This window comes from Lissotriton vulgaris, chromosome 3_1, assembly GCF_964263255.1.
Source record: "Lissotriton vulgaris chromosome 3_1, aLisVul1.2, whole genome shotgun sequence".
Lineage (NCBI taxonomy): Eukaryota > Metazoa > Chordata > Amphibia > Caudata > Salamandridae > Lissotriton > Lissotriton vulgaris.
Window position 1 is genome coordinate 954,988,808 of NC_141689.1, and position 26,997 is coordinate 955,015,804.

At 43.8% G+C, this 26,997-nt stretch overlaps 1 protein-coding gene across 1 annotated transcript in view; it reads left to right on the top strand.

Annotated features, from left to right (window-relative positions):
* The window catches only part of FRMD3 (FERM domain containing 3), a 672,717-nt gene that overhangs the window by 519,473 nt on the left and 126,247 nt on the right, over window positions 1-26,997 (top strand). The window contains exon 5 of the mRNA XM_086961321.1: window positions 15,831-15,928. Within this exon, the coding sequence (XP_086817447.1) occupies window positions 15,831-15,928 (98 nt within the window). The remainder of the gene's footprint in view (window positions 1-15,830; window positions 15,929-26,997) is intronic.

Consider the following 26,997-nt stretch of genomic DNA (forward strand, 5'->3'; position numbering starts at 1 on the left):
GTAAAATTCACCCCTGTTTCTCTATCCTTCATCCAATAAAGGGCGTGTGGCACACAGGATGACTGTCTTTGGTCCTCTGGAGAGGGAACCATACAGTTCATGAACTTTACCCCAAAATGTGGGTTATTTTAGAAGGGACACAATGCATATCACATTACATACTGTCATCCACAGCTGAGGCAACACAAAGCAGCCTTTTCTGTTATACTCTGGTTGTGCCCCCTTCTCTCAATTGGAAACAAAACAGCTCCACAACATAAAACAAGTATTTTTAAATTACACATTCACCCCTTGGGGTATCTTTGCACATCTAACTGATGGTTATTGTTACCCCATCAGAGTGTTGGACCTCGAGGGGGTGAAAGTCTAAACCTGTGATCATGGGACCATCACAGAACCCTGTAGTGAATGTCTAAGCTCACTGAGCTACTATGTAATGTGCTGTGGCCTTCTTTGTTATGTTATGTACATTTTTAGAGCGCGGCTAATCACCCTTGAGGCTACACAGGGGCTGAGTAGGGCAGGCCTGACGGGGGGAGAGGAAATCATGCCTGTTTCATCTGGAAGAGCCATATCTTGTGGTTCCTCCGGAAATCCATGAGGGAGGGGGACAGAATGTGGTGTTTCAGGAGGTCTTTCCTGGTCTTGGCTGCAAGGTATGAGGATGAGCAACCTCTGCTTCTGGTCTTCTTGATGCAATGGAGGTGTGCTCTTACCTGGGATGCAGATCGAAGGTGTCTGGTGGGTTTGTAGAAGTTGAGGCGATGGTTGAGGTGAGTTGAACCAGTGTTGTGGAGAGCTCGGTAGGCATGGGTGAGTAGCTTGAACCTGGACTGGAAACCAGTGGAGATTGTTGAGTTGTGGAGAGATATGGTTAACTTGCGGGATGTTCAGGTTGAGTCTAGCAGCTGAATTCTGGGTGGTTTAGAGTTGATATAGGACATGGGCTGGGATTCTGATGTAGAGGGCATTTCAGTGATCAAGTCTACTTGTGATAAGAGCCTGGATGACTGTTAGTATGGTGTTCAATGGGATCCACTTGGTCCCTTAGATCCTGTGGGACTGGTCAGCTAGTGATTCCAAAGATAAAGAAGGCAAAAATGGGTGGTTGTTCGTTCCGCATTCTGGCAGCACAGAACTGGAATAAACTTCCTTTATCACTCAGGCTAGAAAGTTCGGAACCTAAATTTAGGAAACTGCTTAAAACATATCTGTTCACTGCCTAGTCTCGATCTGCTGGCTAACCGCTCCTCTGCTCTCCCTCTCACTCAGCGAGGGGACACGCCGAGAGGGCGTAACCAGGCGCTTTACAAATTTTCTTATTATTAAAATCTTGTGCAGCATTTTCAGGATGTGAAAGCATGACGAGGAGATGCAATTGATCTGTCTGATCCTGGAGAGGTCTGTACCTAGGATATTCCAAAGGTTTTTGGCATGGTCCGCAGTCGTGGGCGAGGGGCCATGTTTGAAGTGTCACCCAGAGGGCCAGGGGGAGTGGTTGTTGCCAAAGATAAGGACTTTGGTTCTGTCTGTGTTGATCTGGAGGCAGTTGTTTTTCATCTTTAATAACACTTTGGATGGATGCGAGGGCATCAAGATCATCTGAATATGTACCTTTTTCAGATTAGCTGTACGTAGCTAATAAACGTGATACACATTTGTTATAATATACAAAATATAAATACCTTCAGCTTTATCTGAACCTAATGAGATCTATCTATTTTGATGTTTTTTTCTATATATTCTGAATATTTGGTGATACCCAGCATCCTGGACATGTATGAACCGATTCGCAAATATTTTATTGTGACATACTCTTGTAGTAATCCTGAATTCCAGGAGAAAGCATAGAGAAGAATAAGTCACACTTACTCAGACCCTCGTCTTCATGAATCATTCTCATACTGTTTTTAACCCATGATAAATGTGCATAAAATGTTCAGAAATGTAATTTCTTCTTTTGGTATGCCCACTGAAGGCACACATTTTTGTGCAGCTCGATTAGTAACAAGATAAAAGAATATAGACCATGCATTTTTCTTTCATTAGCATTATTTCTTACTGGTGACAGAGAGCTAACATTCTTTAAAAAAAAGACCCTGATTGCTTTATTTAATAAAACATGCAGTGTTATAGATAAAAACCTTTCTGAGAGTTTTGCATCAGTGTGAGTTGCCTATAAGGGGCATACTTTCGTTTTCTATTCTTATATGAATAGTTAAAGTAGTACTTCACCTACTCATGCCTTTGTGAATTACCACTTAGGCACTGATAATCAGTGGGTCGGTGTTTTCCGATCCATGTGCAAGCCCCTACTAGCACATGGGTTGGAATTCTGAGTTGAATGGTATTTATTGTACCCATTAATTACCAGGGCATTGAATACCTCACATTTTGTTACATGTTTACTTGGGGAAACAGTATGGTATTTACCGTAACTTGGAAAAAATGAAATAGGTGTTATTTATAGCACTCAATAAATTCTGAAGCCTGCATTGTATTCGCTGTGATGAATAGCACCTACTTCTCCATCATATTTAGATTCAGGGCCTCAGTGTAAATAATTAGAAGGACAGCATCAGAGAAAAATTTAAGCTGTGATGGAGAAAAGCTGACAACACTTAAGGGCCCTTCATCATTGAGTGTCAGTTTGACACAAATTAGATAAACACATTTTGACAGCTCCCACATAAGTGGAGGCTCAGTTATGACTGTGTTGCAGGGATTCTGCTCTGGAACAGAACTATGTTTGGGACCATGGAATATCAGCATGTAGGAACTAAGTCATCATACCTCAGTGCCCATGAGCCCAAGTCCAACTTGCTATAGTGCCTCACTTGCCCTACTAACCATACCAAAGAAACAAGTGTATAGGCACCTCCAGGACACAGCACCCTCGACCCTCTCAGGGATCACGGTAGCAAGGCTCACCCTTTTTCTCGTACTTGCTCACAATAAAGTAACAGAGAGATACGAAAAAAGTTTAGAATATTTATTCGAACTATTGTGCTCTGAAAAGCAGTATACACATCACATTTAACAAAAAAATGCAATAAAAATACTGTTTACATGGTCGATAATCCATATACCATGAAGAGTGTTATCATTTTATAAGACAGAGTAACCTAACCCTCCCCTGAGAGTAAATCTAAATGATTGTATGAAAGATATCATGGATTATCGGCAGACCACGTACATAAACATACCCTGATGAACGCTCTACATTTCAGCAGACGCAGTGCTCTTGCCTCAGACTTCTCGTTCCATGTGTCTGTATGTGGCTCACGTACTTATCTGTATGAGAGGACATGTGTGCACATAAACAACAGCTGCATTATTGTGTTATGTGTAGGTGCTAGTGCCTGGCCAGAAAGACTAACAAGTGACGTTGGTTGATCTTGCTGGTGGTGCTCAGACTAAATCCCAGGAAATGAATGGAATGCCAAAAATATGTAGGTTCCATGTGAAAATACAATTTGGCACAAAAGCAAACAGGTCCAGCTAGTCCAACACAGGGAAAACTGTAATGGGCCATGCAGGAAACACATGACAACTACTGACTGTGGTTTCCTTTGTTGTCCTCTGCGAGGTACATCTAAAATATACTACATTTTGGTATCAGATTCGATATACTACGAACAACACCCGCTTTGTCTGGTATATTGCCAGGCATGTGTCCCTGATGTCCTCCTTCTAGTTGTCCTACACGCTATGCAAACCCTGAAGTTTCTTTGGAAAGGAAAGGTTGAGACCAATATGGAGTAGTGTTGCAAGCACAAATGAGAATTTCCCAAAATGTCTTGATTACCTTAGCTTGGTCGCCATCTTGTCCCTCTGTCCCATCTAAATAAAGGGAGAACCCTCACCAAGGAAAAAAAAGAGTTGTTTTCCAGGTGTATGGCAGTCATGCTCACCCAAGATAACTTAGTGAGTTGGACGATGGCTGCTGACACCTGGAGTGATCTGTATATCACAAGACTGAATTCAGACAAAAGTCCTTAATACGTGACTGGTGGTCCTAGGACTGCCAGACTAGTGGGGGTGTAGTGGCGGTGGTCCATACACCATTGCACCGGCGGTCCGACCGCTGTATTATAAGTTTGGCGGTCATTTGACCGCTTGAACCACCAGGAAACTGCTCTCCCTGGTACTGACACAGCAGTCAGGGGCTCAGAATATGCTGGCGGTGCTCCGGCGACAACAGCATGAATATTTTGAGTTTCCTGACCACCAGTCTTACATGGCAGTCATCACCGCCATGTAAAAGCTGGCAGTGGGGAAACATCATAGGCAGTACCTGCATGATATGGACTGCTGCAGTCCATGCCATGCAGGTACTGGTGTGCATGCTCATCAGGGCGGCACATATTGTGACCTCCATATGCATCCATATGGCAGGAGGCATAAGGAGTCCCCTTTGTTTTCTCACCGCCACGTGTGGTGATGAGGAAACTAGAAATATGCTTGGCGTGGCCACAGCAGCCCTACCAAGCATATTGCAGCCTCAATACCACCGCGCCACGACAGGGTTCTCTGATCCCTGGCGGATGCGGTGGTCCCAGGGTGGCCTGACTGCCCTGGTTGTAATGGGGTGGTCAGAAGATGACCACCACTGCGCTCCAGTGAGTCTGGCAGACTGTGGACCGCCAGTCTTGTAATAAAGCCCTAGAACGTGTTGCAACTAGATCATCTGAATACAAGCAGGATTACCGCACCTTTAGGCTTTGTAACACCCCTTTCTTCCCTGCTACTCAGCTGAGGAACACCAATAATTGGAAAAGGAACATAAAACAAATTAATTGAGGGGTTTTATTGATGTAACTCTTGTGAAGTAAGAATGTATTTTGCTGTGTGGTTATAGCCAATCTGCATATATTGTGACACATTGCTTCAGTAGTGTAATGTAACACAGATGGTTGCACATTCAATAAGACCAGTTTGCTTTTTGGCAGCTGATTTATAATTGAGCTCATACAAATATTTTAATTGACATTTTTAGAACATTTCACAGTAAGTTGAATCCTACCGTATTTATATTTAATTTGACATTTACTCAAGATCAGTTGAACATTTCTGTTAGAGTATTGGACTTATTTAGAGTTTGATGTCCCTAAACGCTCTGATGTCCCCAAATGCTTGGTTGAATGATGTTAACCTCTATTTTGCCCCATAGGGAAGCTCAGTGGCTTTAGCAGAAGGCACAGAGATCTTCGCCGACCTGGCAGAGATGGAGTACATCTCGCCAAACTCTAGGAGCCATATTATCAAGAACGGGCGATAACGTTTTTGCCGCTTTAGCGGCAGGAAACTGCAGCTAAAGCTGCGATACGGGGCTTGATAATATGCCCTGGAGAATTCCAATAGAAGCCCAGGTTCTGGTGGGAAGGACATTGAACCTGGGCTTTTATTGGACTTCTCTAGGGCATATAATCAAGCCCCTTATCGCTGCTTTAGCGGCAGTTTCCAGACGCTAAGGGGGCGATTATGTTACGTCTGTTCTTCATAATATGGCCCTGAGTGCCAAGGTAAGCTGCGGAAACTACATAGAGCCACTGAGTTCTGCTAATGGCGTCACTGTTAAATCACCTTGCAAGTTAGAGTCAACACAGTGATTTTAAACATAATAAGCTGTGACCTTTATATATTTTAGCATTCAATGCAACCTTTATTTAAATAATAATAATAATAATAATAATATGCCTGGTATATTGCTAATATTTTTTTTGCCAAATTGGTTATACATGGGTTAGTATCTAACAATTAAAATTTTCAGAAACTGCACAAAAACCTTTTAACCGTAAAAATGTTCTCCTTGTTTTTTGCAAAGTTGTGCAGAATTATATATTTGCCATGGCAATGACTGTGAATGTGAGATTGAAAAAGACAATAAAGAAATGGTTCTAAACAACACAAAGTTATGTGAAATGTTTACGTGTTTTCAGCAAACCAAGCGATTCATTTTTATTCATTTTGATTCATTTTGACACCTTTCTTTTTAATAAACCCAAATTACTGGAATTCATTATAAGCAATCAGCCCAACTTATAAGTATTTACATTAACTATCACATTTTAATAGACATTGGATTTTTTTCAAATGTTACAGATGCTAATACCTTTTGTACGGAGATTTTACAGCATGGAGTATTACTTTCTTTTCAAAGAAAAGCCCTATTGTTCAAAAAGAAAAAGAAAACAGCTCTTCAGATGTAAATTCTGGAGCAAGAAATGTTTTTCTCCTGAGCCACTTGTTGTGCCTCATTAAAAACAGTGAGTAAAATTGGGGCTAAAATGTCTGCATAGGTTTTATAAAATTAAGCAGGGAGACCATCGGGCCCAGGGGCTGTGCTGGACTTTAGCTGTTCTATCAAGTCATGGATTTCATCAGTGGTGAAATCCTGATCCAACAATGCATGCTGAACATTACTCAACCAGCTCAAGAGGTGGCTACCTGGAGGTGATTTCTCCAGGTAAGGGGCCACCTCCACTGGCTCCCGCCGCTGGCTGGTATACAGGGCCGAACTGGCCGTAGCATTCCCCCGGTGGGGAGGCCGGTTTGGGGCCGCTGGGGTCCATTTTTGTTACAGGGCCGTTTTTGCTGCAAAATCGGCGGCACCGCCAACCCCCCCCCCCCCGCCCAGGGGGGCCGGCCGGTTTTGGTTCACAGTCCGGCCCTGCGTGGTATAAAGTGTGCAGTAGAAGTCAGCGAAGGTTCTTAGAATAGAAGTTGTATTAGTATGCGGCTGGGCATGTTCGCCCTAAATACTTATCACATCATTTGTCGCCCATGAGCATTTAGTAGTTGTAGCAAGGGTCTACCACGGTCTTTCACCCTCACTGTAGGCACATATGACAGCATATTTCTGTGATACCGATTCTTATTTTAATGGTGTTTTAATGTTCATCTGTGGGACTGATGGAAAAATAAAGATGCGTGCACAAGCAGGTTGCTCCTTGCTAGTATGTAATGTCTACAGAGGTGGACAGAATATGCTTTGAAGAGGGGTCTCCAATGGGTAGCTCGGGAGCTAGCTATTAGTAGCTTGCTAGTACCCTAGGAAGTAGCTCATTGGAGTGCAGTCTTGTACAGTACTTAATGCAGATTGTATTCACTTGGCATAATTGATAGAAAACTATATATTTTAATATGATGTTGTTTGGAAACAAAATTAGTGAAATTCCAAAACGAATTTAAAATGCTCTTTGAATGATAACTCATCGAGTTGGGGAGATTTGTAGCTTGCTGTATTTCATTTGTGCTAGTGGGCACTTAGCATTTGGGCTTGATAAGGCTTTTCCTGACATTATTGTTGTTTGAGTCGGGTGGTTGGTATTCTGCTGCCATATTGCCGCTCGGAGCTGCTAGGAGGCAGAACTTTCCTGTGTTTTTCCCCACCTGTGGAAGGAGGCTGTGGGGTCCAGTAAGGCAGAGACATCGGCGGACGGCGCAGCAGCGGGACTGCGAGTCCTAGGAATCGAAGCGGCTCCTCACACGCCGCACCTGGAGACTCTTCCCGGCTGGCCACGCCCCCCACCGACAGCGGCTATAGAACTACGCCCACAGACGCGTATCGCGGGACGCGTGCGGGCGGCTGCCGGGCTAAGCCCGGGCAAAGGGCGGGCCGTTTTAGGCCGTTAGAGGACGGTAAAGACCGGACCGGGCCACCCCTCTGACGCCTCGCCCTTTCCGTATTATATTTCTGGTTGGTTCCTGTCCTGGAGGCGGCTGTCATAAAATGGCCAGTAGAGAATCCAGAAGCAAGGCTGCTCATATAGTTTCAGGTACTATGGACACATTTCTTTCTAAGGCCAATTCCGTGGTCAATAAGGGTCTCAATGTATTAGAAAAACAAACTGAGGAGGGTGCAGATAACTTGTCCTTGGCTTCTCCGGGCTCATCAATCAACGCCAGCACACCTCTATTGCTTAATGCTACCCATTTGTCTCTTATGGATAGCATCGACCAGACTATAGAGTCAGTCCTACAACAACTAAGGACACCATCAACTTCGCACAGGGACAGAGACTCATTACGCTTGTCTGGGGTTGTGGAGCTCTCTCCAAACGTCGAGTTGGTACAGTCTGAGGCACAGAAGGAGGCCCCTGTAGTAGTAACAACAGAACACAAGAGTAGTAGAGGCGACCTTGTGTCCAAAAGGAAGAGGTCAAGGATGCCAAAAGGTGCTAAAAGGGCTAAAGTTGATCTAATAATGCCCACTCATGGTGATAATGTAGATAATGTGGCCTCTCCTGGTGCATCACCGACGAGAAATGAGATTGGAAACGTCTAGTACTCCACCTGCCTCATCCTTACCTGTGCATACTGGGCCTTTCATCTTTGGCGGGGTTACCTCCAATACCGCAGAGCTTCTTATTAGCTCACTTACAGATATCTTTAAAAGTCTCTTGAATCCCCTGTCAGTCAAATTGGACTCAATAGAGGCCAGACTGACAGCCATAGAAAAACTGAGTACTAATAATGGTGTTGTTTCTGGGTTAGGAGTAAATTCACAAAGGGCTCCAGGGTCTAGCGCTGGGACTATTCATTCATCTTCTGCCATAACCCCTCAGGCTCCAAATCCATCATTAGCCCAGTCAGGGGAATCCTCCAACAATAGCGCAGTACCCGTCCCCCATTGTGCACCATTAGTAGCCCAAAGGACGAGGCCCCCGGTACCTGCTCCTAGGAGATCAAAACAATCTGCTCCACCAAATCAATCCAGCCGGGAGAGACCAACTAATGGGGCAACTAACTGTCCTAACCAGCCGATTAGTCCTAACACCAGGCGTAAGGCAGTAAATTTGCCCCCTGAGGCAGCAGCCTACACCGTGATCCTGATGGGGTACCAGAGCTTACCGGTGGCGTAATGGAACCGCAGGATTCCCTACGTAACAAGGTAATCAGCTGGTTAAATATCCATAGGCCACTCCCACCTAATCTAAAAGGAGATGTTCTTATGGTCAGAAGGGTCCCATGGGTTGGGTTCACCTCTAAGAAATGTGCGGGAGACTGTATAATTGTTAGCTTTAAGAGCCCACAGGTTGCCCCCTACATTTGCAATTGGCTTGGCAGCGTAGGCAATACCTCTATCGAATTGGTCCCCCTCTCATACTTCTATCCAAATGCACGCAATCCAACTATGAGGAGGGACAATGGCTGGACTAGAGTGGGCTTTGCAGTGGATGGGTCACGATACAGGCCCAAGCATAATGTTTTCCCTGCTTATGGTAACTATGTGCATCCAAACAGATTTTCCTGCCTTGATCATGTCGATTGACCACAAAAGGGTGCGTCCCCACAGGTATATCAAAATATTGTTAATGAATATGCAAGTTCGGGGATGGCGAGAGCTGCTTGTGAGATTACCACCCGGAAACTGGAACCTCCTTTAAGGAGTAGTCTAACTCTTGATAGCCCCAGGGGCCAAGTAGCTACTTTACCTCAGAGTACACCGGGTACTAATTTAACATCTATAGCCGTGTGTGCTCCGATTCCAATACTAGCTGCCCTAACTGTCCCGGAAACTGTCGATCCACTTAAGGATATTGCAATGGAAACATCTGACGGGGCAGGATTAGGGGCTTGTATTCAATGTTTGAAGGTCCTCTCATGGAACGTGGCGGGGATTGTAAATAAGGTACACACATCTGATTGGGATCTCCTAATAGGAGGCAGTGATGTCTGCCTCTTCCAGGAGACGTGGCCTAGGGAATCCCTGAGTAGAACGGGTTATGAAATTTTTGAAATCCTGGCCAGGTGGAGTGGCAAGGGGAGGCCTTCGGGTGGTCTGGCGATTTGGGTAGCTAGTCACATTGGATGCTATGCGGAAAATATACCTACGTTTTCGCAGGACATCCAGTGTGTGCTGCTCAGGTGGCCTGGCCCAACAACTCTGGCAATTATTAATGTATATTCTCGCCCAGTTGCTGTGGCCATGGAAACACCCACTCTTGAAGACCTATCATCCTTTTTGGGCCAATTGTCAAGTGACTATAAGATAGTGATGGGTGGGGATTTCAACTGCCACTTCGAACCCTTAGAATGACTAAAGGAGGGCGCCCTCACTACTGAGGATGATTTTTGGGGAGTTCCACCATGCTTATCCCCCCACCCCAAATCCTGGTCCCCGCTCGCAGTACAAATCACGTCCCTTACTTTAAACTTCGTAATAAGGGCCTGTAACGGACGCACTCCGTCCGACAGCCCATCACTGTGTACCTTTAACAGGAAGGACCATGAGTCGAGGCTAGATTACATTTTTATAGATATTGGCATGCGGCACAAAGTCCAGGACTTCAGGGTGGTTCCTAGAACGGATAGTGACCATAATGCGCTCCTACTGGAGATGCAACACCCCGCACCTGTCACTGGGTCGTCAGCTTCTATCTCTAGCCCCGACCCTGGGAACTTGGTTTTCACTTCAAACAGGCGCCGAGTTAAATGGGTGAAGCTGTTAAATGCGGAAGGTAGCATGAATAAAATATATGAAATAGCACTCCCCAGGTTTAAAGAAGTGGATGAACTAATTGAACAATCGAGTCCCACAGACTATAACAAGAAATTAGTCCAAATTCACGCTGAACTAGTGGGAGGTCTTGCAGAGGTCTTCTATCCAGTGGTAGCAACATGCAGAAAAAAGACTCGAACCCCATCCTGGTACAACTCCCAATGTAAGAAGATTAAGACTGAGCTAATTGCTACAATTAAAGCAGGCTCAAATAAGGTTAAGGTTGCTGGACTAAGGAGGGACTACAAAGCGGCTATGGCAACGGCAAGGTCGAAGTGGGACTGGAACCGATGGCACGAACTTTCTAATGCTTTAGAAGTAAAAGACTCTAAGAAATTTTGGTCCCTGGAAAATACTGGAACAGGAGAAGCCAAAGCAGCAGTGGTACCCAATATTGCCTCCTCTGTCTGGGAGGCCCACTTTGGCACATTATATCAAGACACCACCCCATTAGCCAACGATGTGGCCCTTGAGGACTCTTCGACTTCCGTAGCTGGCCTGGAATTCACCCTTGGTGAGGTGGTCAGTGCAATAGACAGATTGGCGATGGGGAAGGCCCCGGGTCTAGACAGATTACCTGGTGATCTCTTTAGACACCATCCTGAGATCTGGGGCCCTTACCTCCTTATTCTTTTTAATGCCATCTTAGGTGGTATGGAGATCCCCTGTACTTGGCTGGGGGCAGAGATTGTGCCTATATATAAGAAGGGTTCTCCTCTGCTCCCAGCCAACTACAGGCCGATCAGTCTTATAGACGTCCCCCAAAAGCTATTCGCTCGCCTTCTCCTGAACCACCTTTTAGATTGGGTAGAGGCCAATGAAATTCTGAGTCCCCTCCAGGCTGGCGTCAGGAAAAACACGTCCACCATGGACCAGATTTTCCGCCTCGTCCTGCTGTACTGGAAAATGGTGAGGATTGAGGGGGAGAGGCTGTACATGGTGTTCGTGGACCTGAAGTCAGCCTTTGACCTGGTCCCACGCAAGAAACTGTGGGAGGTCCTGAAGAAGCTGGGGGTACCCGCCCAATTATTAAATGCCATAATTAGGCTCCACGACAATAATTATGCGCAGGTCAGGTGCGGGAGGGATGGTGCCCTGTCATCAAGGTTCCCTGTTCATAGGGGGGTGAGGCAGGGTTGCGTCTTGGCGCAGACTCTGTTTTGCCTTTTTATCAACAGTGTTATATCCCACCTTGACAATGTTAGGGACAATGACGCCCCGTGTCTGGCAGGCAGGAGGGTGCCGGCTATCATGTTCGCCGACAACACCCTCCTGCTTTCCAAATCCCCGATGGGGATTCAAAGGATTTTGGATGGATTTGGTCTTTTCTGTAGACAGCATGGTCTAGAGACCAACACAGAAAAGACCGAATTCATGATATTTAATCCACCCAAAAAAGCCAGATCTAACCCTACCTTGGGTACAGCCAGCCTTGAGAGGGTAACAACTTTTCTGTACTTGGGGGTAACGCTACATGAAAACTTATCCTGGGACCCCCAGATAGTAAGATCTCGGCTTAAGTTGTCCCAGCTGTCGGGCGCAATTTTGAAGGTTGTAAACACCTCAACCTTCAAGCCCATCTGTCCGGCAGTTGAAACGTATAAAACCCAAGCCAAGGCGGCTGCAACCTATGGGAGTGAATTATGGGGGTATAAAGCAGGCCAAGATCTAGCAAGAGTGGAAAATAATTTCCTCAGACGCCTCTTGGCCCTTCCTCGAGGCACACCGCTCCTGCCTTTAAGACTAGACATGGGCCTCCCTCCTATTGCTGAGGAGCTAGAGTCAAAGCCACTGAGGTTCTGGCATAGGCTTTGGTCTACCAATGAACTTGTTCATTATAGGTAAGACCTTATTCATGTCATGAACCTGAACCAACGTGATAGAATCCCCTGGCTTGCTTTTGTAAAAAAAAGAACTGTACTCCTTGAATTTGTCCGAGTTATGGGAGGATCCTGAACAAGGCTGCCGAAGTTTTTCCCGTAAAACTCTGGTCCAAACTCATAAGGAAAAAAGATTAGCACTGCTGTTGTCTGCACGAAACAGCGGCACTCTAACTGATCGTTTCCTGGAATCCAAAAATTCCTATGTATTTGAAACTTTTATGGATTTTATCTTTCCAATTTTGTCGAGAAAATTGTTTATACAATGGAGGCTAGGCACTCTGCCCATTAAAACCTTCACTTGTAAATGGTTAAAGGGTAACGACAAAATGTGTCCATGCTGTAACACTTTTGAGGAAGATGAAACTCACATAATGTTTGTCTGTCCTGCCTATATAATAAACCCAGGAAATATTGGCTGGCGCCGCTCTGCAGAAATCTGTGATTCAGGAACTATCTGCATGCGTACAGAGTACTGAAAACCAGTACTCTGTCCCATATTGTGTTGCTACATTTTTAATGGCTATGTGGCAGATAAGGAAAAAAAAAATCTTCTAATGTGTGGACAATGCTATGAACTGTTTTTAATCCCTTTTATGCCTTGACTATTCGGGAAATTAATTGTATGAATTGTATGAAATGTGTTTACAATAGTTAAGCTTATTTTACTGTGTCTTTGTACTGTATCTTTTATGGTCTAAATGACCGAAATAAAGAATTTTTGGATTGGATTGGATTGTATTCACTTGGTATAATTGATAGAAAACTATATATTTTAATATGATGTTGTTTGGAAACAAAATTAGTGAAATTCCAAAACGAATTTAAAATGCTCTTTGAATGATAACTCATCGAGTTGGGGAGATTTGTAGCTTGCTGTATTTCATTTGTGCTAGTGGGCACTTAGCATTTGGGCTTGATAAGGCTTTTCCTGACATTATTGTTGTTTGAGTCGGGTGGTTGGTATTCTGCTACCATATTTAATATTAAATATCATCCAGAAAAAATATTCTGTCCAGGAACACAGACTACCAATTAACACAACACCTATTTATATGCAATACTGTGACACACATATGAGTGACCCCTGCTAGTAAAGCTGCAATGTGTGCACACTATTGTAATTTTCTCTAATGTGCTCACTACTGCAACAGTTGTGAAAGTTGTGAAAGTTATCAGTTGCTCACGACTATTTTCCTGTTCAGAAGTAGCTATTTTAGAAAATATAGGAGACTCTTAGCAGGCCTATAGAGAAAGTGGGTTTGTTTTAGCGAGTCTCTACACTGTGTGTGCATACTCTGCTGATTGGTTCATTCTGAAGGTAGTTTATGCACAATGTAGGTTGTCTTCTATTGGAAGAAAAATAAAGTACATCGTCCAGTACGTTTAAAGAGAGAGTATTTTATTGTTTTTTATAGTCCAAAGACAAAATATATCCCTTAGCCTGCAATCATCATAAACATATCTAATTTGGCATAGAGCCCATATTACAAAAAGAGAAAAGGGGAAATCAGTTGCAAAAATAAAAGCAAAACCTCCTTTTTATATGGTCCAAAGAGATCATGGGACTTCCACATGAAATGGAACAAAGATTCCTCATCACATTCTTGTTTGTAGACCCTATAATGATACATGACCTTTTAGTTCTGTTTTATGCTGGTTATGTAAAACCATCTTTGCCTAGAAATAGAGAGTATAGTAAGTTTCACCATCAATTAGTTTGTCAGATATTCAAGACTCAAGATTTCTGGTGCATATGTAATACACTGTTCTTTGTGAAAATCACTTGTGATATTGTTAGTATTAGCTTCATCCCCAATAATTAGTAATTGTATGAACATGTAGCGTGGTTTAGAGACCACTATACCACTGTTCGGATCTACTGTGCGAGATGCAGTCCCTTCTTCTGAGGTTGGCTGCTAGTCACTTTGCTGTGGCTTGGACCGGTGGCAGTCTATACAGAGCAGAGTTTCAGAGATTCAAGAACAGCTAACTGTAGTAGTAAAGTCTAGAGCAAACAAGAGCTAGGTGGAAATCTGAAAACATATTTTAATTAGAAGCTTCAGGGTGTTAGATAAAGTATGTGTTCTGTCAGTGCCTCTTGACACAGATGCCATCCCAGATTGGCCGTCATGTCGGCTTGTTGTGGTGGGGAATTCTCGAGGAATGAGGAGGTAAGGTCATGTAACTACCCAAATCCTATGTACGTGAACTCAGATGAATAGGTAATTCGAAGCTGCAGGAGTCTAGTATTTACCTCTGTTTCATGGTGTTGTTGGCAGCTTTGTTAGAATGACATCTGCTGGTGATGAGTTTCCCAGCAGGGTTAGGTGCCACCCACCACATTCATTGGATTAACTTAAGTGGGATGTGTGCCACAATGGTGTGCGCTTCATTCTGAATACCCAAGTGTTTGTGTGCTGGTCTTTGTTGTTGTTGGCTGTCTTGGGGGCTCATTATGATGGCGGGCGGACATCAGTCCGCCAGCCATCATAGCGGTGCTATGATCACCCGCCAAACGTGCAGCGGCCCCACCAGCCCAATTTGGATGTGCCAGCCAGTATGGCAGGTGCATCCTGGCCTTTTAACATTGCGGACGGTGCTGCTGGCTGCAGCACGGTCCGCAATGTTAAAATGCCACAATGTGCATTTCCATGCACAACGTGGCAGGCAGCTTGCGGTGCCTGCCACCTTGTGCATGGAAATGTACGGGCGTACCATGGGTACCCCCCAGTGCACCTATACCCTCCCTCCACACAGAGGGGGCCTGCAACAGGCCCCCAATCCCACCAGCCTTTCCATGGCGGCATCGCCACCACGGAAAGGCCTCTCCCAGGACACATCCTATTATGGTGGACTGTGCCTGCTAGGCACCGCCACCAGTTAGTGGCCCTTTTCCGTTCGCCAGGCAATCGGTGCGATTGCTATAGGCGGAAATGCAGCAGATAGACTATTCGTCCTCCGCAATACCCACCACCATCCTAATATGGCAGTGGGTAAATTTCAATGTGATGGCGGAAGGCCCGCCATCACCGGCCCGGCGTTCCTTCCGCTATCATAATGAGCCACCTGGTTATTAGAATTACGTGTTGGTAGTGTGAATCCTAGCACTAATGTAAACTGACTGTGGGATCCCCAACATCTGTTACTGAAATCAGGGAATGAATGCTTTGTAGTCATACTTTTCTCTGCAGAGGAGCATATTGTATGTGCTCCTTTGGGTCTGCTTATCTTTTTATACAAGTTTTGTGCTGTTCACCAGTGGGGCATTTTGATGTCAAATTTGTGCCCATAGTATAGACTAGTCAATGGCACAGAGCAAACAAAGGATGGTAGGTATTATTAAGAGAAAAGGTATATTTTAAGTTTGGGCCTCTCTGCATAGTGCTGATGACGTGGACACATTTTACATGCATCATTCTGTTTTCTTTCTTGCGTTGTAGGTATCTTTTGTATCTGCAAATTAAAAGAGATATCTTCCACGGTCGCCTCCTTTGCTCTTTTGCTGATGCTGCCTTCCTGGGTGCCTGTATTGTGCAAGGTAAGAAAAGTGGCTTGCCTACAAGATAAGGCAGCTAAATATTTAATTTATTTCACAAGCAAACATACATGTAAGAATTGTTTCAAAAAAGATTTATTCTAACTCAACATCACTGCCGGTAGGAAATCAATAATTGTCCCAATAATATGTTGGAGTATGTTTTTACTATTGTGATCACACATTACACCTTGTTGGTATGACCATAAAGGGAGAATATGCAGCACTCATTTGATTTGAAAAATAAATACAATTGTTTCATTTATTTTGTGAATTTTTGTCAATATTTCTTGCTTGATCTATTTTTCTTCCCTTCTGAGTTGTCTTTCTTTTTCCTCACTTGGTTCTCTTCAATCTATATTGAGCTGTGCCATACTCCGTCTCTCCTGCCTATTTCCACAAGGTGTTTATTTCTGCTTCATGGCTTCTCTACTCTGGCTTCCATGTCCAAGTTCTTTTTCATTTCCTAACTATCGTTTTTAAATGCATTCATGTTCTAGTAAAAACAACCTTATCTCTCTCTTCGCTTCCTTCTTTGTATGTTCTCCGACATAATTTTCATTCTGCTTCTCAATTCTTATGAGCCACCCTCTCCCCCCTCCCCTACCACCACAGCCAGTCCGTCATGTTTTCAGTATTTTTTTCCCACTTGGAATACATTCCTTATCCCTATCTGCTCTATTCCTAGCCTGCAGGTTTTCCATCTGCTACTGAAGGCTCACCCCCTACCACTGCTGCTCGAGGGTGATTTTCTGTTCATACCTTCCAATCTTATGTTGCTTTCTTTGTGATCCCATTGTATTCGTTTTCGGTTTCGTGTTTTGGCGAAAGAACTACACACATTTAGTGCAGTGACATTAAATGAAGAGGATTTCACTCAAACTTAGATCAAAACATGTTATCTAGTAAGGCATATATTTCTCAGAAGCAACATAGTTGAGTGTGATGTTTAAAATGAACTGAGAATCATCTGGGGATATTGTAGAAGGGCGAGGATTAAGGTCAGGTGTGAAAATGGATAACGCAATGCTCGTGTCTCTGCAGACAGTTGATTCACTTCCAAAACCATAGTATTTTGGCCTTGCTCCTCTTCACTTCTCTTCTTTTCTTCAGCTGAGTCACTGTTATTTGTAAGTACAATCTAATAATGACTGACTCCTTTGCATTGGTAATTTCTAACTCCTGCAAATGCCCACATGGAGAACATTGAAAAGTGTATTTGGACACCTTACCCAGTGTTCAATTAGTACGTGAAATGGGATCCCACCAGTCAATGGTCTCTGACCTTATGAAACGCTCATTAATGTGTAATCTCGTCTTTATTCATAGGTCCCCACTGCAAATCAGATTACCAATATATCGGCTTTTACACTTACCAGAGTAATTTGTAGACCAACGGCTAAAACTGTCAGCCGATGTTAGACCTGCCATCCTTAGCGTGGGATACCCCTAACTTTTGGGCTTCAAACTTCCTGTTTGCTGGCTTTAGGAATCTGCACACATTACCACTGCTAGTCAGCTAAAGTGCTTGTGCTCTCTCTCTAAAACATGGTAGAATTGGCTTATACCCAATTGGCATGTTTAATTTACTTGTAAAATTAAATGCTACAAGTGGACCTGCATAAAGGGTTGTGCCACAAACTGAAGAAGCACTGAAGACATTATTACTAGGGCTCCCGGTTTTATGGTATTTATTTTTTTCACATTTCTGTCTGTATTTATCCATATTTTTTTTGGGTTCATTTTACCTGTATTTATCCACATTTATTTTTGACACAAGAAAAAAAGACGCTAAAGCTAGTATTTTTTCTCATTTATTTAAGTTGACATGCACACTTGCAATAGGTTGTTATAGCTGTGTTTGAGTGTGAGTGAGAGAAGGACAGTGTGTGTGTGTGTGTGGGGGGGGGGGGTGTTGACCTGTGGCATCAGCAAATATGTGCAGCACTATTAGCAGCAGCCGCTCAATTCTCGTGTCAATAATGCATGGTGCGAGGAGAGCACGAGCCCGCGGTCAGTAAGCGCCTCCGATGCAGGTGCCCAAAACGCTCCCGGAAGTCTCCAAGCATCCATCCGCTGCTAGAGGCTGAAGGGAGGTATGAAAAAAAAAGCAAAATAACTATTTTTTCCACTTTTGCCCACACACAGCTGATGCAGCACCTCTTATCATCCAACTGCACTCTTCCCCAGAGTCTTAAAAAAAAGACGGCAAAAGTGAAAGCATGGGTGCTTGCACGGCGTGCATTAAGTTGAAGGAATCATCCCCAAAGAGCAGCGACCTGGATTCTATCTGGGTGCCTCGGCCCCTTTCCTATTAGATGTTCGCCTTCTCCTTTATCAGGAGTAATACATTATGGGTGTCATTGCCTGGTGGGCTCTGGGCCAATAAGATCTTCCACCGCCACATCATCATTTACAGATGTTGGGGTGCCTGACACTTGACAAATGAATCATCATAAGGTGGAGTCCTTGATGCAGAATCCAGACTTCTGAAATGAGTTGGGCAGCATCCAGGGTGAAGCTGGGGACTAGGTAGGTGATGCGGTAGTGGGGTGTATTAGCTGGGCTGGGGGTCTTCTGCTGCCACTTTCTTTGAATCTATAAGTCAGATCCTTGCTGGCACTGTGTTAAAAGGGCATCCAAGGTAGAGGGATAAATACTTCCGTTTGCCCAGTCCTGCGTCTATAACAATCACCAACGAAAGGCATTCTGGAATGTTGCTTTGTCTGATGATGTCAGCTGGGTTTTTTGAAATTGTGACATCACTAACTGGATGGACCGTTCAAAGTGAGACTAACTATGTCACCCTGAAATTAACGCAGTCACCCTGAAATCAACTGAGGTGCCCTAACTGACAAGACAGCTCACACACTTAGCTGCCCTGGGTGAATTTAATGTGTGTGAGTGTTGCAGGTAAAAGCAACTGAATAGACATCACAAGGAATTAAAACTCTGCACAACAGCGCTGGCATCTTTTTTAGACACTTAGGGGCCGATTAGGATTGCGGTGATTCCGGATCCTCCGGGCCGGCGGAAGGCACTGCCGGCCCGGAGGATGCGGAATCACCGCAGCAGTGCCTTCAAAGACCCCCCGCCAGATTAGGATGGCTGGGGGGGTCATCTGCGGACGGGAAAACCGTCCGCTGCTTTTCGGCCACGGTCGCCTTCCGACCGTGGTAGAAAAGTTCTAATATGGTGGCAGTGTCTATCAGACACCGCCAGCCATATTAGGATGGGGCTTTTACGCCGTGGAAAAGCATGTGGCCTTTTGAGTTTGGGGACCCGTTGCTGGACCCCAGGGTGTCAGGGAGTGCACATGGGGGGTACCTATGGTACACCCCTGCATTTACATTAACAAAGCGGCAGGCACCCCGCGGTGCCTGCCGCTTTGTGCATGTAAATGCAATACATGCATTTTTAACCTTGCGGCGGGTGCTGCTTCAAGCAGCACCCGCCGCAAGGTTAAAGATACGGGATGCGACCACCAGGGTGGCGGTCACATCCTAATTCAAACGGAGGGACCGCCGCTGCCCCTGCGGACGGTCCCTCCACCTCGGGGTTGGCGGACGGACGCAGGTCCGTCCGCCATCCTAATGGGCTCCTTAGTTGTAATCATCAAACCTACCCACAGTTAATGCCCATTTAATCCATGGCCTCTCTGGAGAGACTGCCGAGGGAGTGCCCTCATAGGGCAAACTGTAAATGTGAATGTGTGGTAAATAGGGCGGAGAGGTGCAAAGCTCGGCAGAGGGGTGGAAGTTGTGAATACATCCAGAGGACAGCAGGCTCTACCTATATGCACAGAGTCACTGATAAACTTGTTGGTGAGTGGGCACGATTTATCATAGGGCAAAAAGTGACACATCATAGGGGCACTAAGGCATACTGGCAAGGCCCTCATTCATAGATGGCTTGGCTCACTGCATGTTTTACACACATCCACTCACGCGGTGTGTCCAACTCCATAAGTGCATAATGTGCAAGCAACAGAAACCAGCTAATAAAACGGCTTATTGGCTGCGCCCCACCAATAAGATTAATTATTTTTTAAATCATGTAAATATATCCAATCTAGGTAAAAGCCCTTAAACCTAGTAAAGTACAGTGTGAAACACATATTTGGAGAAAACCTTTTAATGTTTTGTATTACACTCAGTTCTGTTGCAGGTGAGAAGTCCCAAAGATGCGGTTTAGCTGGAGGTGTGGGGTTTTCCATTCATTATGTACAGGCGCTTGCATATGAAAGGAGGCAGTGCAGGCAGAGGATGGACATCGGCTGCTTGCACTGCTCCAGCCATTATCTTGTGTGAACTACCGCTGTGAGGGGTGCTGGAGTGTCTCTGCAGACACGCCGCTCCCAGTTCTCCCGTCTCTAGAGCACTTTCAGGGCAGCAGTTCCCGTTTCATTTGGCCGCCCCTGTGCACCTCTGACTTGGATCTTAAAGAGGAGCACAGAGGCAGGAGGAGCATTTGTTTTGTTAGTATTTTCCCATTTTTGTATATAAATACAGACAAAAACAAAAAAGTTTTCTGTCTGTATTTATATGTAAAAATCGGTTTCAACGGAAAACCGGGAGCCTTAATCATAAAGCAACAACATCGGCAAAATATTTACGCAACATGCATCAAATGGCAACAATAGCATAGCAACAGTCGTAAAGTTCCCTCCTATACTGAAATGATAAAAGATTAAATCTTGATAAAAATAAATACATTTTGAAAAATTATCATATCATAGCAGCACCATATACTTAATATCGCCAATTAAAGAGACAAAAAGGCTTGAAGCTTTAAAATCACTATAATAGGAAAACAAATTAAATGCAAAGCCGAACATACTCTGACAAAAGTTAAAATATATTCATAAACCCCCTAAAAAAGTTAAAAAGTTGTATGCATACTGTTTCATTTTTTGGACAAAACAGCAATTCTCGAGAAGACAAAACATTTTTAATGCCATTCTTAATAAACATTGGTCGAAGCCACTTAAAACGAAATTAAATCAAATCAAATCCCCGTCAAACATAGTGAAAAATTGATCATACGTAAGCCCACCTTGATCATAGGCCAGAACTGACACAGCATCCCCAACCTATCCAACAGGAATAGAACCCCAAACAGAACTCCCACAATCAACTGTCTATTGCTAGTATACAAATTGTACCCCACCTGTGTAGGTGGCATATGAACCACCCTGCAATAGTAACAATCAGTTCATGCTTCAACATGCAAACTCAATTGCATACCATATGCTACACTAGTGGGGATGGTACTGTAATTCCACCATGAACAGTTCAGTAAGGGCCCAAAAGGTGTGTACAGCTATCAAAAATCCTCATATATATTAAAGATCTCACCAAGGAGCTGGTTTGTATATCTATGATGCCTCCACAATGCAGTCTACAGGCCGCATTGCAATGTGCAGGCAGTGGTGTCAAGACAACAGGTCCCCCGCCCCCTGGTTACACAGTAGATTTAAGTATGAGTATGTAACAGAGACTAGCCTGGCAACGTATCAGTTATTAATGTTTTTGGCACAATTTCTGTAGCAGCATATTATGTGTCAGGGACTAAACTGTCCATGGGAAGAGCTGGAAACGCATCTCAAGTGACTGCGAGATGGCAATGCCTTAGCAGAGGGAATTTGGCCCAGTTTTGTCTCCTGTGGCTCTGATCTTTGTAGGGAGCTTGAGGAATAAAGGAGTTCATTTTCAATTCAAATTTAAAATACAGTGCCACCTATTTGGCTTCATAGTAAAGCTCCAAGTCGAGAACTCTGGTTAAACATGTATTTCTAACAAATTTAAAGTCAGCATAATACAAATCAATCTCAAGAACATCGCATAACAATACAAAATTATTAAAGGACTTCTAGCTCTATGAACAGTTAATTCTCAATAGTAAGTAGCCAATCAGAACCTCAGTAACAATGGTACAGAACAAAAAAACCACAGCAGTATAAGAGGACTGAAAAGTTTCATCTCCCTGGCTATGATGCGAGGAGATTTATGAATCTTCAATTAAACCACTCTATAAATGCTAAACTAGGCTTTGATTAAATCTATAATGCAAAGAAAAATGTCAGCATGAAACTTCAGTAGAAGTTTGATATCAAAAATTCACATAGCATAAAGCCATACAACTAAAATAAAGTATAGGAGTGTAAGGCACCAAGATCTAAACCTCTGCTTTCCTAAGAAGTCTCAGGATAGTGTGCAGTCACAAGCATTACCTAGTTATACTCTCATAGACTCTCATAAATTATTGTCATGACCCAATTAGAGACTACCTTCAAACAACACTTTCTTTAACTTGACACAATCACAATTCCTTCTTCTTTAGAAGCATGTCTCTAGATGACCTTGATTTTATGCCTTCAATCCACACAGATAGTAAGCCTTCCTACTGATCATATTTTCTTTCACCCATGACTCCATTCTTTCTACCATATCCGTTTCACACAAAGCAGCCTTCTTTCCGTTCCTTAGATCATCGTACCAGGCATCTTGAAAGGGGAGAAAAACACTCCATTCAAGAGAACATTCACAGAAATGGTTAAACATTGCGAAACCCAAAAGCTTAAGGCCTTTGGTCAAGGTAACTGATGAAGAACTTCAATACACATTATAACTGAATAAATGCTAACACATGAATAATCGTGTTATAAAAGTAAATATATTTCTCATGTATACATATTCCATATATAGTAGAAGCAAAATATTTTCTTATAAGTACATATAAGCTATGACTTATTATTACTAAAACGAAGTTTTAAATGTCGCTATTACAGAGCACGTGTACTTCGAATGTGACTTTAAGAGCAATTTTCTTTTGTAGGTTGCATTATATCTAGGGCTCCCGGTTTTATGGTATTTATTTTTTCTACATTTCCGTCTGTATTTATCTATATTTATTTTTTACTTATTTTTTCTGTATTTATCCATTTTTATTTTGAGTTTTCTGTATAAATGAAGCTGCTATGGGTATTTTTCCACATTTATTTTACTGATAAATATATATTCGCATTTGAATGTCCAAAAGGTTTCAGCAGTATTCAGTGCAATAGTTTTATCTGAAAACACTTGCATTGTAGACTAGCTTAAATAACTGTAGATCTGCATTTAATTCAGCTTAATTAGGAAATCTGTTGTCTTTTTTTATCTCCCTTACCTTACAATCTGTACACCTATTGACCTGGCACTCATGATTGACAGTAGAAAAAATACATTAAGAGAAGAGCTATTTTCCATATTTATCTGTATTTAAAAATAAATACAGACAGTGAAATAAATAGTTTTCTGTCTGTATTTATCTGTAAACATCAGTAAAAACGGAAAACTGGGAGCCCTAATTATATCTCATGAATTCATAAGGCCATAAAATATGTGGTCTAATTGTTAATAATAAGTATAGGGTCAATTTTATGCTGCTCCAGCAGCAACTGACACCTGCATGGTGTCATCCTCCTGGATTGTGACTCAGGATGCATCATGTTTGCCACCATCTGTTGGCCTCCTTCAGAGCTGACCCCTCCAGGAATGACATGAGGAACCAGCACCTAAACAGCTTTTGACTTCCAGCCGGTGAGCTGAAATTTTGTCCCAGATTTCCAGCCACTCCCGGACCTCATCCGGGCATTCAAACAAATTTGCTTTTCCCTGAGAAATGACTTTAAGCTTTGAAGGATACAACAACATATATTTCATGTTTAGAGCTTGCAGTTTTTGGTTTACATCAAGGAAAAATTAATCTGTTCCTGTACTTTCCTAGAATAATCAGGATATGTGACTATTGTATTATGTCAAATGCAGGCATTTCCTGTTCTCTGTCAGTTCTCAGTGTTCTGTAGTTTAAAATTTAGAGGGGCACATGGCAGAGGAAGTGGTACCAAAGCCAAATGAGCCTTCTCCACAAACACATCTAAAAGTCCCTGTGGCTGGAGCTGTTCCCTCACCCATCATTCCAGGAATACCTCTGCTGAGGAACCCTCTACCTTCCCCGTGAATCCCAACAATGCAATATTTTTTTATCTATAGCAGCCTTTTACATCTTCCATTTTGAATTCCAACTCCTGTGTAACAGTATTCATCTTGGCTATTTATTGCTTCAGACCTGAAACATCCCCCTGTAGACTCTCAAAGTTGCTCTCCACCCTCGTCACCTTGTCAGCCACCTTCCGCAGGTCGGCCTGAAGTAAGTTGACATGTATAGAGACAGTCCCAATTTTATGTTCAAGTGCCGTCCAGCATCCTTGAATAGCTGCCAGTAATTAAGCTTGTGAAGGTTCACTCTCGTGCTCCAGGGACACACTGCCGGAATACCGAAGCACTCTGTCTGGTGATCCTCTGTGATGGTTGCCTAGGTGTAGTGTACTGAGTGAATGGTGTTGCTGGAGAGCGACCTTTCAGGCTTTTCTTTCCCAGTAGCATATGGTCAATAAGCACCTCCTCCTCAGCCTTCCAAAATGCTGTGGGCCACCAGGATCTAAAAAAGAGGGAGCTCAATGAAATCCCATGCATCTCCCCCAGCAGCAATATGGGACCCACCTTGCCACAGACCAGCCAGTTCATTACCACACGAGCTGTGACATGAGCCAAAGAAGGAACAAGGAAATGGCCAGCCGAGGTATAGGGAGGCAGGAGGCCCAGCCACCCAGGTTATTCATCCATTGATGCACAGGAGGCTCCACCAACATCACTGCTCCAACCATGCTTCAGGTTATCACTTTTCCCACTTCGACTGAGTCTTTAAAGTGCTAGGTGTCCCAGGAGCCCACCCTAGGTCAATGTTAGATACTACCAATGTGGGAAGAGGGTGATGCAGAACCTTCCTGGATTGTGTGTGGTGCAGCAAGGCCAAAAACACCAATCTTCGCTGTGTCCACTATACCGGAGTGCCCTCTACCAGTGTCCACCAAACCAGGCCCTGCAAGGTCAAGGGCACAGTTCACATGCACCAGAGCAAGTCCCTTGTGGGCTCCCTATGACCACAGCAGAAGGCCAAGTTACCTCCAATGCTCTGGGGTCCCCGCTCCTGCTATCTTGAGACCCTCCCTGCAGTAGTCCCAGCCTCCCCGTCCTCTGCTGTGGGTTCACCATCAAATACCCCGGTCCACAGGCTGCAGATCTCCCCTTACTGGCCTTCCAGTGTGGCCACAGGACGACCAAAGTGGCAGCACTCTGATTGGATTGGCACCTGCAGCTAGAAATCTCTTGATGACAAGCCCACCATGGGCCAGCAACATGCCCTGCTCTGTGAGAGTAGCCTTGCTGCCTTCGTTCACTGAGGGCCTGGGAATCCTTCAAGATGGTGAAGGCCGCATTCGGCCCCAACCAGGCAGAGGTTCCCACCAGCTCAGTGCACAGCACACAACCCTTAAGGTCATGTCACTGCCATCCAGGGAGCTACCTCCTGGGCAATAGAATGTGCCTTCTACCGCACACTACCTATTTGCCTTCTACCGCACATGACCCATGACATATTCACGCCTTCCGCATGGCAGCATTCACTGGGCCAACAGCTCCTGTCCCTCAGCAGGGGGCTGATCTGCCAACCCGCTATGGGTACCTATGTTTTAAAGTCCCTGGCCTCCTCACTGCTGACAGATGCTGAATCTGGTGACTTCAGCCCACAAAGTCCGTCTAGGCCACACCAGGTATCAGTATGGTGTGCCCAGAGCCGCCTGCCCTCAACAACGATCTTTGCTCCCACTTTGGCTTTTCAGCAGCCTGCATCTGTTAGGCGCCCCAAAGTGCTAGTGTAAATGTGCCAAAGCTGTTTACAAGCAGCAGGGTGGCTGGATTACTCGGAATCAAGGAGGTTGGGATAGGATCCTCCAAAAACTACAACCTATCAGCGATCTTGCCAGACTAAGCCACCTATCTAAACTATAAACTTAGCTATAAACAAACTATAAACAAAAGCTTTATCCTCCAAAATTATATGAAAGGATTCTCCAAGAAACCTTTCCTGACATGCCTGCCAGAATGATCTATTTCTCCTTAGCAAGTTCTCTATCAACCTAAAAACCTCCTATATTAAACCCATAATAAATAATCAGGCACTTTATCAGCCCAACTCAGCTACTTACAGACCTATAAGAAATGAACGTTTGCATGCAAAAACTCATTGAAAAGCAGCCTTATTCCAGATCTCCCGCTTCATGGGACAGAACAAACTCTTTTCATATAGATAAATAAGATTCAGACTATGAAGGAGCATTACACGACTAAGCATCAGTACTAATCATACTCTGGGATGACCTCAATCACACCATGGATTCTAATAAATTACCATCCCTAATCCTACTTCCCTTATTTTAAGCATTAGACTTTGTGGACCACCATCAACTGATGAAAAGACTAAATGCTACAAGAATCCACGTTACTGATTTGGATAGATTGATACTTCACTGACAGCCTGAATGGTACAATTTTATCTACTCTACTATTCTATGTTTGCCAATCTGGGAAGTCAACAATCTCCCCTCTCCGATTTAATTAATATCTTTCTCCACTTCCTGACCTCGTCAACTATGTAATTCTTACTTACTTTAACTCTGGAGGAAACAGCATTATAAAACGAGAAAAAAACCTCAAATGCCTATTGGTAATAGACTAGCGGATGATACATTTGCAGCTTAAACTTAAGTCGTCGTCCTGGCTTGATTATGCAGAATGTCTCTGCATCAGACTTCCTAAAAAACCAAATAGGTAAGTTACAGTGAACCCAGAAAGTGGCAGCTAGACAAATCCGGAATTTGAACAGATGGAATAATATTACCCTGACATTATAATTCTACACTGGTTAAGAAGCAAGAAGAATCTCTTGAACCACACACTGGGAAATCCATATAACAGGTCACTTACAGTCAATGTTTAAACTGCACAATCAAAAAAGAAACCCAGTACCAAAATGTCTTTACTCTTTTAATTCACCTTTTTTTAAAGTTTGCCTTGTTGGGATCTCCTTCTCTGTTGAGACATACAAGCTCTGGAACACAGTATCAAAGAGACTAAGGACCATCAACAACCTTCTAGAATTCAGAAAAGCAAAAAATATCTTGATCTTCC